Source organism: Mesoplodon mirus, assembly GCF_964341445.2.
Source record: "Mesoplodon mirus genome assembly, chromosome: 2".
NCBI classification, from domain to species: Eukaryota; Metazoa; Chordata; class Mammalia; order Artiodactyla; family Ziphiidae; genus Mesoplodon; species Mesoplodon mirus.
The window spans coordinates 16,881,186-16,898,848 of record NC_138977.1 but is presented as its reverse complement, the minus strand read 5'-3'; the positions used below and the strand labels follow the sequence as shown (position 1 = coordinate 16,898,848).

Genomic DNA, 17,663 nt, shown 5'->3' with positions numbered 1-17,663 from the left:
ATCTCAGACTCTTCCCTGCCTTACATCTGAATTACTGTGGCATTCATTCATCCATTCACTCATCAAGCCTTGCCTACGTCAGAAACTCTATCAGGAGGTAGGGATACAAAGATAAGTTTGGCACCATACCTGCTCTGAAGGGACTCACAGGGCTTGGAAATGCACGTTTTGGAAAGGCAACGGCTTTACAGTACCAAGTGGTTATGGCACTGCAGGCTCAGGCAGCAACCCTGGCCCAGAGACCCTTACACTGCAGCACAATGGGCCCCTATGGCTATGCTTACCTCCTAGAAACTGATACCATGGTAAGCAGGATAATGACCACCCCAAAAGCATTCACATCTGTCCCCAGAAATGTGAATGTTATGTTACATGGCAAGAGGGAATTAAGTTTGCTGATAGAATTAAGGCTACTAATTAGCTGACTTTGAGATGGGGATGGAGGTAGAAGAGGGAGAACTGGAGAGATAGCAGCATTAGAAGGATTTGACCCACTGTTGCTGGCTTTAAAGATGGAGGAATGGGGCCACCAGTCAAGGAATGCAGGCAGCCTCCAGAAGCTAGAAAAGACAAGGGAATGGACTGTCCCCTAGAGCCTCCAAAAGGAAAGCAGCCCTGCCAATACTTTCACTTTAGTGAGACCCATTTCAGACTTCTGACCTCCAGAACTGTAGGATAATAAATTTGAGTTATTTTAAGTCACTACGCTTGTGACGATTTGTTACAGCTTCAATAGGAAACCTGTATAGGTAGGCATATACCTGGGGTAGGCTTGGTTCTATGCAAAAGGACAGAGGATTGACCAGGTGCACCTTTCTTGGGTATCATTTAAAATATTATTTTCATATTAAGCATATGGAAAAGGATGATAATTTAGCATCAACTTTGAAGATGAAGCACAAGATTTCACATTTCTTTTCTTATTTTGTGAGCTGCTTTGAGCCCTGAGCTCCGGTCCCCCTCTCCTCCAGTGTCAGATGAAGTGTTTAAGAGGCACCTGTTTGTCTTAGCGCTGTGTCGTCAGTGCCTACCAAACTACTGCCATTTTTATTCTTAGCACATCATTACACTTAGGTCTTTCTTAACTTATTTTAAAATCCACATTCCCAAAGATGGAATTCATTGGAATTTCACTCAAGGATTTAAAAATACTCTATATCAAAGCATAACAACATCGAGCATTTTTATACTCCTTTCACAAACACTTCTTTATTTGGTGCTTAAAGCAGCATCATGAAGAAAGCGTAATTATGCTCACTTGTCAGAGGAAGCAACAGAAGCTTGTGATAGAATGTCCAAAGTCAACAGGTGCTGAGTGGCCATGGTTGCTCTTTCCATTGATGCCTAGGTGGCTGCCAGGAGGTGTTTCTCTGGGGTAGGTCACTTAGAAGCCAGCCCCAAATTCACCAAGCATCTGCCATGTCACAGGTGCACCCACAATGTCCCTGAGCCTGCATAACGGCTGCTCTTGATTTAGGTGTTGCTGCTTTCATTATGACTGTAAACCTGTAACTGGCCCCTTGTCCTGATATGACTGGATCTGTTCTCATGAAAGAATCACATTGACAAAAGGGAGTATAGACAGTGTGCATGAGCAGTACTGGAGCTTCTCAAAACTGCAAAAGCCATTTTTCACTGTGTTCCCAGGGTTCCTGAGGTGAATTGGGTACAGAGAGAGGAGGAGGGTATTGTTTTGGGGCCCAGATTAGAGCCCTCTTTTGGCTGCTTTCAATGGTCCTTTTCACTTTACAGCAGGGCACTATCTGGGCCCAGGTATCAGAAGGCACGGTTCTGTTTTTGCAGTCAGTACATTGTAGGTACTCAAGCCTCGTAGAAAGGTTTCGTTTTGTTTGTAGGTTTATCATTATTATTAAGGGCTTTTTAACTGCAGAAGAGGTATTTTCCTTTCCTCCTTGTCTCTTTCTTACTGCATTTCAAGGTCTATACTTTCTATGAGCTTTCTGTCACCCTCTCAAAGAAGGCTTCCCTAAACTGATATAAATACCACCCTCCCCAAACCCTCTCTTTTCGCTCTCTGTTCCTTGACATTGCTCTGTTAGGGTTTTCATAATGATTCTCTCACTTGATATATTCTTTTTTTCAAATTTTTTTCTGTCTCCCCTGCCATGAGAGCAGACGCTACATCTCCTTTGTCTGTTGCTGTATCTCCAGGGCCTAGGCAAGTGCCTGGCACTTAGTAGAGCTCAGTAAATATTTGTTGAATGAATTACTGAATTCTTTGCATCTCCCCCAGTATCTGGTACAATCCTGGTCCTGCCATATAAAAGGTCTGAGTGAAATTAAAAAAGCAAGAAGCCATAGCAAAGGGGAGAAAACCCTTATCTTAGTCTTTTTGTAGTCAGTTTCTAGTTTCTGACTGACTGATTGACTGGGGAAAGGGAAGGATTCAGAAGGGGGAAATGTCAATGTTGAGCTCAAAGCACTCAGCCCTCTGAATGACTCGTCCAAGCTCCCAATGCCTGGCCCCTGGAGGGACGCTTTTTCTGCCGGGACCCCCCCTCCTCCAGATGGAAGTGAAGGTAATCACACAGGAGCCCCAGCCTATTCACTTCATGTTCACTAAAGAAAAGTAAAGATTTCATTTCCTCCAACTGTTTATTGGGTGGTAGGAGATACTACGGGAAATGCTACAAGCTCATATTTTTCAGGTCCACTGATTTGTTGCAAGTTGTTCTGAAACTAGTGAGAAGTAGGGCAATGGAATAAATCCTCCTATACCCAGAGTATTTGGTTAGTTTTGTTTGCATGGCTTTTGTAAAGCCCACCTGGAAAACCTCCAGTTACAGCTTTAGTGTCTAGAACGGTGTTGCCTCCCCTAAGAAACAGTTTCTGAAGCATTCCATAGAAAGGCTCTTCTTATGCATGACCTTTTTTGTCTCTGTGGTACTTTTTCTACCCTGCCACCAGGGTAGAAAAAGCACCTAAAAAGCAGTTACCACATAGGCTCCCAGCATGCTTGGTTCACGTGGCCGACGTTGGTCTCATCACCCCGTGCAGTTAAATGACTATGTTCATTGCTAGCTCTGTCCCAGCACGAGGAGGCCTCATCCCGCTCTGTATCTCCAGCGACTGGCTTAAGTGCCTGGCATGTAGTTCGTACTCGATACATGTTGAGAAAATGAGTAAGTGAATCCATGAAAAAACAAGAGACTTTACAATTCAGCCACAGTTATCCAGTTGTTAGCATTTGGACCTTATTTCTGAGGATTCTACTTATGGATTTTTGTCTTCATTCAGGCACTCTGATTGTTCTGAAACATCCCTATCCAAGAAAAGTGGAAGAACCATCCATTTATGAATCCGTCCGGGTTCACACAGCAATGCAGACGGGAAGAACAGAAAACGACCTCGTGCCCACCGCCCCTTCTGTAAGTGGCCGTCAATCTACCCACAGGCTCACTGTCTAAAAGCGGTAGCAGTTACACACTTTTACAAATACATTTGTTCACATAAAAATTCTAACTTGGGATATAAAAGCTGGAAAGGAACATAAGGTTCAAAGCCTATGACTCAGTTCGTCTGGTCCAGGGTAAATTGTAAAAAATTACAATGCGATAGTGATAGGATTTTTTTTTTAAACATCGTTATTGGAGTATAATTGCTTTACAATGGTGTGTTAGTTTCTGCTGTATAACAAAGTGAATCACCTATACGTATACATATATCCCCATATTCCCTCCCTCTTGCATCTCCCTCCCACCCTCCCTGTCCCACCCCTCTTGGTGGTCACAAAGCACCCAACTGATCTCCCTGTGTTATGCAGCTGCTTCCCACTAGCTATTTTACATTTGGTAGTGTATGTAAGTCCATGCCACTCTCTCATTTCGTCCCAACTTACCCTTCCCCCTCCCTGTGCCCTCAAGACCATTCTCTACGTCTGTGTCTTTATTCCTGTCCTGCCTCTAGGTTCTTCATAACCACTTTCATTTTTTTAGACGCCATATATATTTGTTAGCATACGGTATTTGTTTTTCTCTTTCTGACTTACTTCACTCTGTATGACAGACTCTAGGTCCATCCACCTCACTACAAATAACTCAGTTTTGTTTCTTTTTATGGCTGAGTCATATTCCATTGTATATATGTGCCACATCTTCTTTATCCATTCATTTGTCAATGGACAATTAGGTTGCTTCCATGTCCTGGCTAATGTAAATAGAGCTGCGATGAACATTGTGGTACATGACTCTTTTTGAATTATGGTTTTCTCAGGGTATATGCCCAGCAGTGGGATTGCTGGGTCGTATGGTAGTTCTATTTTTAGTTTTCTAAGGAAACTCCATACTGTTCTCCATAGTGTCTGTATCAATTTACATTCCCACCAACAATGCAAGAGGGTTCCCTTTTCTCCACACCCTCTCCAGAATTTATTATTTGTAGATCTTTTGATGATGGCCATTCTGACTGGTGTGAGGTGATACCTCATTGTAGTTTTGATTTGCATTTCTCTAATGATTACTGATGCTGAGCATCCTTTCATGTGTTTGTTGGCAATCTGTATATCTTCTTTGGAAAAATGTCTATTTAGGTCTTCTGCCCATTTTTGGGTTGAGTTGTTTATTTTTTTGATACTGAGCTGCATGAGCTGCTTGTAAATTTTGGAGATTAATGCTTTGTCAGTTGCTTAAAATGCAAATATTTTCTCCCATTTTGAGGGTTGTCTTTTCGTCTCGTTTATGGTTTCCTTTGCTGTGCAAAAAAGATTTTAAGTTTCATTAGGTCCCATTTGTTAATTTTTTTTTACTTCCATTTCTCTAGGAGGTGGGTCAAAAAGGATCTTGCTGTGATTTATGTCAGAGTGTTCTGCCTATGTTTTCCTCTAAGAGTTTTATAGTGTCTGGCCTTACATTTAGGTCTTTAATCCATTTTGACTTTATTTTTGTGTATGGTGTTAGGGAGGGTTCTAATTTCATTCTTTTACATGTAGCTGTCCAGTTTTCCCAGTACCACTTATTGAAGAGGCTGTCTTTTCTCCATTGTATATTCTTGCCTCCTTTATCAAAGATAAGGTGACCATATGTATGTGGGTTTATCTCTGGGCTTTATATCCTGTTCAATTGATCTATATTTCTGTTTTTGTGACACTACCGTACTGTCTTGATTACTGTAGCTTTGTAGTATAGTCTGAAGTCAGGGAGCCTGATTCCTGCAGCTCCGTTTTTCTTTCTCAAGGTTGATTTGGCTATTCAGGGTCTTTTGTGTTTCCATACAAATTTTGAAATTTTTTGTTCTAGTTCTGCGAAAAATGCCATTGGTAGTTTGATAGGGATTGCATTGAATCTGTAGATTGCTTTGGGTAGTAGAGTCATTTCCACAATGTTGATTATTCCAATCCAAGAACATGGTATATCTCTCCGTCTGTTTGTATCATCTTTAATTTCTTTCAACAGTGTCATAATTTTCTGCATACAGGTCTTTTGTCTCCTTAGGTAGGTTTATTCCTAGGTATTTTATTCTTTTTGTTGCAATGGTAAATGGGACTGTTTCCTTAATTTCTCTTTCAGATTTTTCGTCATTAGTGTATAGGAATGCAAGAGATTTCTGTGCATTACTTTTGTATCCTGCTACTTTACCAAATTCATTGATTAGCTCTAGTAGTCTTCTGGTAGCATCTTTAGGATTCTCTCTATATAGTATCATGTCATCTGCAAACAGTGACAGCTTTACTTCTTCTTTTCTGATTTGGATTCCTTTTATTTCTTTTTCTCCTCTGATTGCTGTGGCTAAAACTTCAAAAACTATGTTGAATAATAGTGGTGAGAGTGGGCAACCTTGTCTTGTTCCTGATCTTAGTGGAAATGGTTTCAGTTTTTCACCATTGAGAACGATGTTGGTTGTGGGTTTGTCATATATGGCCTTTATTATGTTGAAGTAAGTGCCCCCTATACCTACTTTCTGGAGGGTTTTTTTTTTTATCATAAATGGGTGTTGAATTTTGTCAAAAGCTTTTTCTGCATCTATTGAGATGATCATATGGTTTTGTCCTTCAATTTATTAATATGGTGTATCACATTGATTGATTTGTATATATTGAAGAATCCTTGCATTCCTGGGATAAACCCCACTTGATCATGGTGTATGAGCCTTTTAATGTGCTGTTGGATTCTGCTTGCTAGTATTTTGTTGAGGATTTTTGCATCTATGTTCATCAGTGATATTGGCCTGTAGTTTTCTTTCTTTGCGACATCTTTGTCTGGTTTTGGTACCAGGGTGATGGTGGCCTCGTACAATGAGTTTAGGAGTCTTCCTCCCTCTGCTATATTTTGGAAGAGTTTGAGAAGGATAGGCATTACCTCTTCTCTAAATGTTTGATAGAATTCGCCTGTGAAGCCATCTGGTCCTGGGCTTTTGTTTGTTGGAAGATTTTAAATCACAGTTTCAGTTTCAGTGCTTGTGATTGGTTTGTTCATATTTGCTATTTCTTCCTGGTTCAGTCTTGGAAGGTTGTGCTTTTCTAAGAATTTGTCCATTTCTTCCAGGTTGTCCATTTTATTGGCATATAGTTGCTTGTAGTAATCTCTCATGATCCTTTGTATTTCTGCAGTGTCAGTTGTTACTTCTCCTTTTTCATTTCTAATTCTATTGATTTGAGTCTTCTCCCTTTTTTTCTTGATGAGTCTGGCTAGTGGTTTATCAATTTTGTTTATCTTCTCAAAGAATCAGCTTTTAGTTTTATTGATCTTTGCTGTTCTTTCCTTCATTTCTTTTTCATGTATTTCTGATCTGATCTTTATGATTTCTTTCCTTCTGCTAACTTTGGGGTTTTTTTGTTCTTCTTTCTCTAATTGCTTTAGGTGTAAAGTTAGGTTGTTTATTTGAGATGTTTCTTGTTTCTTGAGGTAGTATTGTATTGCTTTAAACTTCTCTCTTAGGACTGCTTTTGCTGCATCCCATAGGTTTTGGGTCATCGCGTTTTCATTGTCATTTGTTTCTAGGTATTTTTTGATTTCCTCTGATTTCTTCAGTGATCTCTTGGTTTTTAAGTAGTGTATGGTTTAGCCTGCATGTGTTTGTATGTTTTACACATTTTTTTCCTGTAATTGATATCTAGTCTCATAGCATTGTGGTTGGAAAAGATACTTGATATGATTTCAATTTTCTTAAATTTACAGAGGCTTGATTTGTGACCCAAAATATGATGTACTCTGGAGAATGTTCCATGAGCACTTGAGAAGAAAGTGTATGCTGTTGTTTTTGGATGGAATGTTTTATAAATATCAATTAAGTCTATCTTGTTTAATGTATCATATAAAGCTTGTGTTTCCTTATTTATTTTCATTTTGGATGATCTGTCCATTGGTGAAAGTGGGGTGTTAAAGTCCCTACTATGATTGTGTTATTATTGATTTCCCCTCTTATGGCTGTTAACATTAGCCTTAAGTACTGAGGTACTCCTGTGTTGGTTGCATAAATATTTACAATGGTTATATCTTCTTCTTGGATTGATCCCTTGATCATTATGTAGTGTCCTTCTTTGTCTCTTGTAATAGTCTTTATTTTAAAGTCTAGTTTGTCTGATATGAGAATTGCTACTCCAGCTTTCTTTTGATTTCCATTTGCATGGAATACCTTTTTCCATGCCCTCACTTTCAGTCTGTATGTGTCCCTTGGTCTGAAGTGGGTCTCTTGTAGACAGTGTATATACGAGTCTTGTTTTTGTATCCATTCAGCCAGTCTATGTCTTTTGGTTGGAGCATTTAATCCATTTACATTTAAGGTAATTATCGATATGTATGTTTCTATTACCATTTTCTTAATTGTTTTGGGTTTATTATTGTAGGTCCTTTCCTTCTCTTGTGTTTCCTGCCTGGAGAAGTTCCTTTAGCATTTGTTGTAAAGCTAGTTTGGTGGTGCTGAATTCTCTTAGCTTTTGCTTGTCTGTAAAGGTTTTAATTTCTCCGTCGAATCTGAATGAGATCCTTGCTGAGTAGAGTAATCTTGGTTGTAGGTTTTTCCCTTTCATTCCTTTAAATATGTCCTGCCACTCCCTTCTGGCTTGCAGAGTTTCTGCTGAAAGATCAGCTTTTAACCTTATGGGGATTACCTTGTACATTATTTGTTGTTTTTCACTTGCTACTTTTAATATTTTTTCTTTGTATTTAATTTTTGATAGTTTGACTAATATGTATCTTGGCATGTTTCTCCTTGGATTTATCCTGTATGGGACTCTGTGCTTCCTAGACTTGATTGACTATTTCTTTCCCCGTAGTAGGGAAGTTTTCAACTATAATCTCTATAAATATTTTCTCAGTCCCTTTCTTTTTCTCTTCTTCTTCTGGGACCCCTATTATTCAAATGTTGGTGCATTTAATGTTGTCCTAGAGGTCTCTGAGACTGTCCTCAATTCTTTTCATTGTTTTATCTTTATTCTTCTCTGCAGTAGTTATTTCCACTATTTTATCTTCCAGGTCACTTATCCATTCTTCTGCCTCAGTTATTCTGCTATTGAGTCCTTCTTGAGAATTTTAAATCTCATTTATTGTGTTGTTCATCATTGTTTGTTTGCTCTTTAGTTCTTCTAGGTCCTTGTTAAACGTTTCTTCTATTTTCTCCATTCTATTTCCAATATTTTGGATCATCTTTACTATCATTACTCTGAATTCTTTTTTCAGGCAGACTGCCTATTTCCTCTTCATTTGTTTGGTTTGGTGGGTTTTTATCTTGCTCCTTCATCTGCTGTGTGTTTCTCTGTCTTCTCATTTTGCTTAAGTTACTGTGTTTGGCGTGTCCTTTTCGCAGGCTGCAGATTCATAGTTCCTGTTGTTTTTGGTGTCTGCCCCCGGTGGCTAAGGTTGGTTCAGTGGGTTGTGTAGGCTTCCTGGTAGAGGGGATTAGTGCCTGTGTTCTGGTGGATGAGGCTGGATCTTGTCTTTCTGGTTGGCAGGTCTGTGTCTGGTGGTGTGTTTTGGGGTGTCTGTGACGTTTTTATGATTTTAGGCAGCCTCTCTGCTAATGGGTGGGGTTGTGTTCCTGTCTTGCTAGTTGCTTGGCATAGGGTGTCCAGCATTGTAGCTTGCTGGTGTTGAGTGGAGCTGGGTCTTAACGTTGAGATGGAGATCTCTGGGAGAGCTTTTGCCATTTGATATTACGTGGAGCTGGGAGGTCTATGGTGGACCAATGTCCTGAACTCTGCTCTCCCCCCTCAGAGGCACAGGCCTGACAACTGGCTGAAGCCCCAATACCCTGTTGGCCACATGGCTCAGAAGAAAAGGGGGGAAAAAGAGAGAAAGAAGGAAAAAAATAAAAATAAAATAAAATACAGTTATTAAAATAAAAATTATTATTAAAAAGAAAAAAAGAAAAAGAAGAAAGAAAGAGAGAAGAGAGCAACCAAACAAAGAAACAAATTCGCCAATGATAACAAGCACTAAAAACTATACTAAAAAAAAAAAAAACGAATAAAAAAACGAGACAGACAGAACTCTAGGACAAATGTTAAAAGCAAAGCTATGCAGACAAAATCTCACACAGAAGCATACACATACACACTCACAAAAAGAGAAAAAAGGAGAAAAAAAAAATATATCCTTGCTCCCAAAATCCCCAGCCTCAATTTGGGGTGATTCATTGTCTATTCAGGTATTCCACAGATGCAGGGCACATCAAGTTGATTGTGGAGATTTAATCCGCTGCTCCTGAGGCTGCTGGGAGAGATTTCCCTTTCTCTTCTTTGTTCGCACAGCTCCTGGGGTTCAGCTTTGGATTTGGACCTGCTTCTGCGTGTAGGTCGCCTGAGGGCATCTCTTCCCGCTCAGACAGGACGGGGTTAAAGGAGCAGCTGCTTCCGGGGCTCTGGCTCACTCAGGCCGGGGAAGGGAGGGGTACGGAGTGCGGGGTGATCCTGCGGCAGCAGAGGCCGGCATGACGTTGCACCAGCCTGGGGCCCGCCGTGCGTTCTCCCGGGGAAGTTGTCCCTGTATCACGGGACCCAGGCAGTGGCGGGCTGCACAGGCTCCCGGCAGGGGAGGTGTGGAGAGTAACTTGTGGTTGCTCACAGGCTTCTTGGTGCTGCAACAGCAGCCTTAGCATCTCATGCCCGTCTCTGGGGTCTGCGCTGATAGCCGTGGCTCGCGCCCGTCTCTGGAGCTCCTTTAAGCAGCGCTCTGAATCCTCTCTCCTCGAGCAGCAGGAAACAAAGAGGGAAGAAAAAGTCTCTTGCCTGTTCGGCAGCTCCAGACTTTTCCCAGGACTCCCTCCCGGCCAGCCGTGGCGCACTAACCCCTTCAGGCTGTGTTCACGCCGCCAACCCCAGTCCTCTCCCTGTGCTCCGACTGAAGCCCGAGCCTCACCTCCAGCCCCCGCCTGCCCCAGCGGGTGAGCAGACAAGCCTCTCGGGCTGGTGAGTGCCGGTCGGCACAGACCCTCTGTGCGGGAATCTCTCCTCTTTGCCCTCTGCACCCCTGTGGCTGTGCTCTCCTCCGCGGCTCTGAAGCTTCCCCCGCTCCGCCACCCACAGTCTCCGCCCGCGAAGGGCCTTCCTAGTGTGTGGAAACCTTTCCTCTTTCACGGCTGCCTCCCACTGGTGCATGTCCCGTCCCTATTCTTTGTCTCTGTTTTTTCTTTTTTCTTTTGCCCTACCCAGGTACGTGGGGAGTTTCTTGCCTTTTGGGAGGTCTGAAGTCTCCTGCCAGTGTTCAGTAGGTGTTCTGTAGGAGTTGTTCCACGTGTAGATGTAGTTCTGGTGTATTTGTGGAGAGGAAGGTGATCTCCGCGTCTTACCTTTTCGCCATCTTGAAGGTCTCCCTTCAGTGATAGGATTTTAAAGACTTCGGGAATGGCACTTAAATCCTGGCCTTACTTCACCAAAGAAGTTCGTGGTAGAATGGGCCAGAGATGTTTATGGTCACACAGTTGGCTAAACTGTTATTCTACAAATTTCTTAAATTAAGAATAGAAAAATCTTCCTTTACATTTCAACTTTCTATGGAAGAAAAAGATTCTCCACCTTGGCCGTAATCTCTCAGGATGTAATTTTTTCCTGGCCTTTTTTGCCTTCACTGAATGAAGGGTACAGACAGAAGACACTTGCATTTCTTGGCAGTGTGTGAGCCACTGTTCAGTTTCAGTGTAACTGGGGCTTTCGTTGTTCTCCTCAGTCCATTTACGTTTGTTCTGGGAGCTGTGACCCTGCAAAGATTCTTCTCCAGCACCCTTTTCCCTTCATCATGCGCAGCGCTCCCCTATCCTTTCCCTCTTCCTCGTTGGCTACATGCTCTGGTATAAGACATCTGGATGTGTGCCGATGATAAAGAGGACAACACCCAAATGAAATCTCAAGAACTAGTTCTAGACGGCAACCATTATGCTTGAAGATGTTCAGTTACAAATTATGTTAAAACATGCGTGACCTTCTTGTCTTTGCGGTACTTTCTCTACCCCGTCAGCAGAGACAACTCTCCTAAGAAGTAGATTTACCATGGGACCTCCCTGCTTAACATCCTTCGGTGGTGCCCACTGTCTTCATCCGCCTGGAACCTGCTCACCTCTCTGGCCTGACCTCATGCTCCTCCTACACTCACGCTATGGACCCCACCTGTCTCCACAGCTGTTCTCCTCCTCCCCTCCCTGCATCAGAAATGCTGCCAACACTGCTACTGTCCTCTCATCCTTAGAGACTTGCATCCGGGATCAGTCTCTTCCAGGAAGCCTTCTTGGACCCCTCTTAGCTTCCTCTAAAATGCCCCTCCTCTGTGCACCCTCGGCTCACCTTTACCTGGAAGCATCATACTGGGGGCTGACTACCTACAAGCTGTCTGCCCTCTCCAGGAGCCTGACACTTCCCGGGACAGGAATCATAGCCTGTCTTCATAGCTTTATAGCCTAGCCAGGTTCACGACATATTACATTGGTACTATGCTACATCTACTCAAAAATAAAAATTCTGGAAATTGGTTGAGAAAGATGTTTTAGCTTTGTTAGAGTTAGAAGGGCAAGTATAAGACCTCAGAACTAGAGAAATTTAGGAAAGCAAGACAATAAATAGTCCCAAGTCAAAACAGACCAAAGAACACATTAAGGTCTACCCTCTATCCAATTCTTTGTTTTCCAGTCAACGGGACTCTTCCTAACCTTCCTCTTTACAATCCTTACCCCACCACCCATCACTTTAACAGTGTTTTCATTTGTACTCTCAGTTAAACTTTACATTCTCATCTGTTACCTTCCCCTAAAGATCTCCACTCAAGGTCAATCAAACCATACCCTACTACGTGCATCATTTTTCAACAGTAAAATACAGATAAGACCTAATTTGTGGAGTTGGTGTAAGCATGAGACACAGCATACTGAGGTAGATACAGCCCTCTTGCGATCAAATTCTGCAAGCCTTATTGCTTACCTTCTATGCTCGCTCCAGGTATCAGATGGATTCACCTGCCCAAGTATTCAAATATGAATATACACAAAAGGTTCTGTATAATGGAGTTTTTAAAACAGTGATGAGTGGATAGTTGAAAATGTCTGCACTCACACTGTATAATGAGAGGTCCATGCATTTATTGTGTATTCATATAGACAGAAAACTGTAAAGGCTTTCTAGTGGATTTTGCAGTCACACTATTCCTCACTAAGGAATGATTGATAACTGGACCAGCCTGCTGGGGAACCAGTTCTAGTCTGATTAGAAGCTCTTGTCCCTTGCTGAGCGCAAGAGTTCACAGCCTTGATTGATTACTCCCATGCACATATGATACTGCCCCTCCACCCCAACCTGAGAGCTCTGAGGGCTTCTAGACATCTGCCTTCTCCTTTGGGGATGGGGTTCTTGCACAAGCTCTGGCAGTGGAGGAAGAGGATTAAGTGCTATTTACAGGAAAAAGAACTTGCTTAAAGTGAAAATGAAAATAGGTGTCTTATTGCCGAGAAATGTTTCTGCAGAACTGCACTTGGGGAAATTACGATTTATATATTTTATACACAACATAGGATCGGGCTTCTGAGATAGGATGAAATTTAACTGATTCATTTATTTAACAAACTTTTAAAAAAGTGCCTACAGAGGCTACAGTGCACCCAGGACTGTTTTAAGCACTGGAGAGTTGGGAATAAATTAGGTTCTGCCCTCACTGAGCTCACAATGTAGTAGGGGGACCACAGAAAATCATCAACAGAATATTATAAACCCAGATACTAATAGGTCATAAAAAGAAAAAGTTGGATAAGGGGAGGAGAGGGAAGCAAGGGAGGCCTCTAGGAGGAGGTGACATTAGAGCAGAGGCTTCACAGAAGGGAAGGAATGACTCAGGTCAGGATGTAGAAGAGCATTGCAGGCAGAGATCAGGCCAAAAGCCTCGAGGTGGGAACTAAATTGAGGCTGTTTAAAGACTAGTAAGAAGATCTAGCAATGGGCATGGAGTAAGCTAGAGGGAAAGTGGTAGGAGATGAGATTATTGGGGTGATGAGGGGTCAGATCATGTAGCCAATGGAGTTCTCAAAGCGCAGTGCCACCCAGCTGAGTGTTTGGAAATTGATGAGCATTTCAGTTGTCACAATGCTCTGGAGCACTGCCAGCATTAGTGGGTGTCTGGAGCTGTGAAGGGTCTGGGACTTTACCCTCTTTCCAGCTAACAAGTTCGCCTGCCACAGTTTCACAGGTGTTGAAAGACAAAAGGTTTATGCTTGTCTGTCTTTTCCTCTGAAGGGAGCACTATGTCTATCTTTTCAGGCTGTCTGCTATACAAATATGCTTTAAAACTTGGTGTGGGACAAAGGGCTGTTGGTGCCTTGCTCATAAGACATGGAGAAACACAAGAGACCCCTGGAGAATTTTCCAACAATGGGCAGGGGTCATGGAGGCTAAATATCCCACAACACATGATGAAGAATTACCCAAAATGCTAATTGTCCTTTCCTTACACAACACAAAGGCCTTGTAGGATAAGGTAGAGACTTAATTTTTTTTCTAAGCGTTGATTAAAAAAATCATGGGAGTTTGAGTAACAAAAGTTGTTTAAGTTTTAAAATTTTTAAAAGGATAATTTTCACTACTAAGTTGAAAATGGAGTCGGGGCAAAGTTGGAGGCAAGGAGACCAGTTAGGAGGCTGTGACAACCGTCCCGGTGAGAGACCAGGGTAGTTGAAACCAGAGAGGGGAATAAGGATAGTAGTTAGAACAGGAGGAAGGCATAAGAACTGGTCAACTTCACGATGTGTTTCAAAGGTAGAAGAAACAAGACTTACTGATGGATTGAATGTAGCGTGTGAAGGAAGGAGCAACGGAGTAAATACTCCTGCTGTTTACTGAGATGGCTGAGATTGCGGAGGAGTGGGGGATGGGAAGGAGGTGTCGTTTTGGACCTGGGGACTGCAAACCACCAGTTAGTTATGTTAGTAGAGTTTAAGGGAGATAATATATGTCGAGTGCTTGACATAGACCAGAGCTTATCTCAAACGTTAGCTCATTAGCTTCCTTAGCTTCCTTTTTGTGGTATTTGACATTTTTAAGAACTCTCTTCCTCTAAAAATTCTGTTTCCTTTGCTTCTGCAACCTCTTTCTGTCTTTATTATGTTATCTTTTCAGCACATTTTACAGTTCCTCTTCTTAGACACCTCCCTTGCATGCTAGCTTTTCCAGTATTCTGTCTTTGAAGCTCTTCTTACAGTTTTGGTGTCTATCCTAGTCTTTCTCCTGAATAAATATATATATTTTGTTAACTGCACAAGGTCATGTTTGGTTTTGTCCATTTAAACATTATCACACAATCCTATTCTAAAAGACAAATGCTCATTAAAAACAAACAAAAATAAAAACTCACAACCTTAATAACCTAGAAGATTTGTCATTTAAAGAAGGTTTAAAAGGAAAAAAAGGGGGTGGCAGAAGAGGGATTTTCTTACAAGCTTTTCAGCAAGTGTCACATTTTCTCCGTAAATGGGAAGGATTTCAAAACAAAGGTGAAATGTCTTAAATAGAAGTATTCATAAAAAGGAACTTTACAGAATTGTCAACAATATTAAGACAACATTGACTAACCAGTTTCATTATGGCATCTTCCCCCACTCTTCACTGTAGAGTTATAATATGCTTGTTTAATTAATTATATATTGTGAACATCTTCCACGTCATTACATAGTCTTCTAAATTTATTTTGTTAATTCTCTATTATATTTTACACACTATTTTTTTATTTTCAATAATTGCAAAGTTATAGAAAAATTGAAAGAACAATACAAAGAAAGTAAATTCCCTGCATGATGCCATCACCCCAGTACTTCAGTGTGTATTCCCTACACACAAGGACATTTGCCTCATGACCACACGGAGCCATTCAAATGAGGAAATTAACATTGATACAGCACCATGGTCCCATCCACAGATGTCCCTTAGGCGTCACCAGTTTTCCCAGTAAGGCCCTTTAGAGCAAAAGGATCCAATCCAAGATCACAAGTTTCTTTTATTTCTCCTGCCTCTTGAGTATTCTTCACTCTGGAACACTTCCTCAGTTTTTCCTTGATATTGTGACTTTGACACTTCTGAATATTAAAGACTAATTATTTTGAGAACTGTTCCCCAACTTTAACTTACCAGCTGTAACCTTGTGATTAGATTTGGGTTTTGCATTTTTTGGTAGAAATACCACAAAAGTGATGCTCTGCACGTCTCACTGCATCTTGTCAAGTGGAACACGATTTCAGTTTGTCTTATTCCAGTGTGTTTGATGACTTGATTAATCGGTGTCTGCCAGGTTTCTTCACTCTGAAGTCATCTTATTCCCTTTGTCATTAATAAATATTTTGGGGGGAGATTATTTGAGACTAAGTAGGTATCCCGCTCCTCATTAAACTTTTATCCACCAATTTTATCATCCATTGATGTTTCTTGGCTGCTTTAATTATTACTGTGATTGTTGCCAAGTGGTGATTCTATGGTTGTCTTATTCCTTTTACATTTATTGACTGTCATTCTACTGAAAAGAAAAGCTTTTTATTCTTTGAATTTATCCAATTATTTTTATATCATGGGTTCTAATCATGACTGTTATTATTTATTTTCATCCCTCAAATTTCCCCAGTTTTGGCCAGTAAGAGCTATTTCCACATGACTTTTTGTATCCATACAACCTCATAATTCTTTGAGAATTTTCTTAATTTCTGGTACAGCAAAGTGTTCCAGGCTTATCTTGTACTTTTCTTGTATCCAGCGCTACAATTAGCTATTTCTGGAGAGTAGTACTTTAGAAATCCAGATCTGGTTGCTACAATTGCATTATTAGCAGAATGTCACTCCCCCAGCCCACTCTGAGAACAGAGCTAGGGAAAATATGTATGTCTATACATATGTACACTTACCTATATTGCTGTCTGTATTTCTTTCTAGTTCTATCTATCTATCTATTTATCTATCTATCTATCATCTATCATCTATCATCTATCCATGGGTTTGCACCCATACCTCCAATCCTACTCCAGTTCCACAAGGCTTTTTTTTTTTTTTTTTTGCGGTACGCGGGCCTCTCACTGTTGTGGCTTCTCCCGTTGCGGAGCACAGGCTCCAGACGCGCAGGCTCAGCGGCCATGGCTCACGGGCCCAGCCACTCCGCGGCATGTGGGATCTTCCCGGACCGGGGCACGAACTCGTGTCCCCTGTATCGGCAGGCGGACTCTCAACCACTGTGCCACCAGGGAAGCCCCACAAGGCTTATTTTAATTTCTTCACTTTTCATAGTTGTAACTCTCTTTCCCCACAGTGAGGAACATGGATTCCATTACCTTCAATACATTCACTGATTTGTTGATCAGTCAAATGTAATCAATCTCCAATTGCAGCCAGGCAGGAACCCCACTGCCTGTCTACTTTCACTCCCTCCACTACTGCAGATGCCCACGTAGCCTGACTTGGCTCTGAAGCTGTGCCCTGGCCGGCACCTCCACGCCTCTGGGGCAGAAGCCCTCCTCGCCCTGCCAGGCTTCAACACCTGGCACCGAGCTGCCACCCCCACCATTGTCCCCACAGATGCCCTCTGTTCCCTGATTTGACTCCACCCTGTGTTAAGGTGCACCAGTGCCCTGCACACACTCTCAGTGATGCCTGCCTTGCTTCATCCCACCTGATGGTTTTGGACTAAATTTAAGGCAGGTAGGGAGGCAGGTAGAAAGGAGGGTAGGCAAGCTAATGCTTTATTTTTAAAATATTTACGTTGTTTCCAATTTGGGGCTATTATAAACATCTTTCTTATTACAGATCATATATTTTTTAAAACATAAATCTGCTGTATAGTTGTTTCCTTTCTTACCTCCTGAGGCCATGAATAAAGTTGGTATTCTCAGCTTCTTTCTCCGCAAACTTCTATTTATCTATCAAAGCCTTAGAAAGATACTAGACTTATAATATATTGTTTGGATGGAGGTAAGATGGAGTGAATAGCATATCCCTTAGTAAGATTTTAGTAAATAATTCTATCAGAGTCTTCTATGAAACAATTTACCCCTAATTATTTTGCCTCTGCAGACTCAACAATCCAAAATGTTAATTTTTTTCTATTTCCATAATATAATACCCAAACTCAATTCAGTCAGTTCAATTTTTTTTAGTGTCAAAATAAATCAAGCTGATTATTTGATATCAAATTCACCAATATTATTTAGCATTATTTAAATGAACGCCTGGGAAGTTCATCCTTACTTAAATGCCATAGAACTGTAGA

General features: G+C 41.4%; 1 protein-coding gene across 2 annotated transcripts in view; it reads left to right on the top strand.

The window, feature by feature from the left end:
* The window catches only part of DAPP1 (dual adaptor of phosphotyrosine and 3-phosphoinositides 1), a 67,285-nt gene that overhangs the window by 41,272 nt on the left and 8,350 nt on the right, over nt 1-17,663 (top strand). For both annotated transcript variants that reach the window (XM_082602841.1, XM_082602840.1), the window contains one exon: nt 3,259-3,389. In XM_082602841.1, the coding sequence (XP_082458967.1) occupies nt 3,259-3,389 (131 nt within the window). The remainder of the gene's footprint in view (nt 1-3,258; nt 3,390-17,663) is intronic.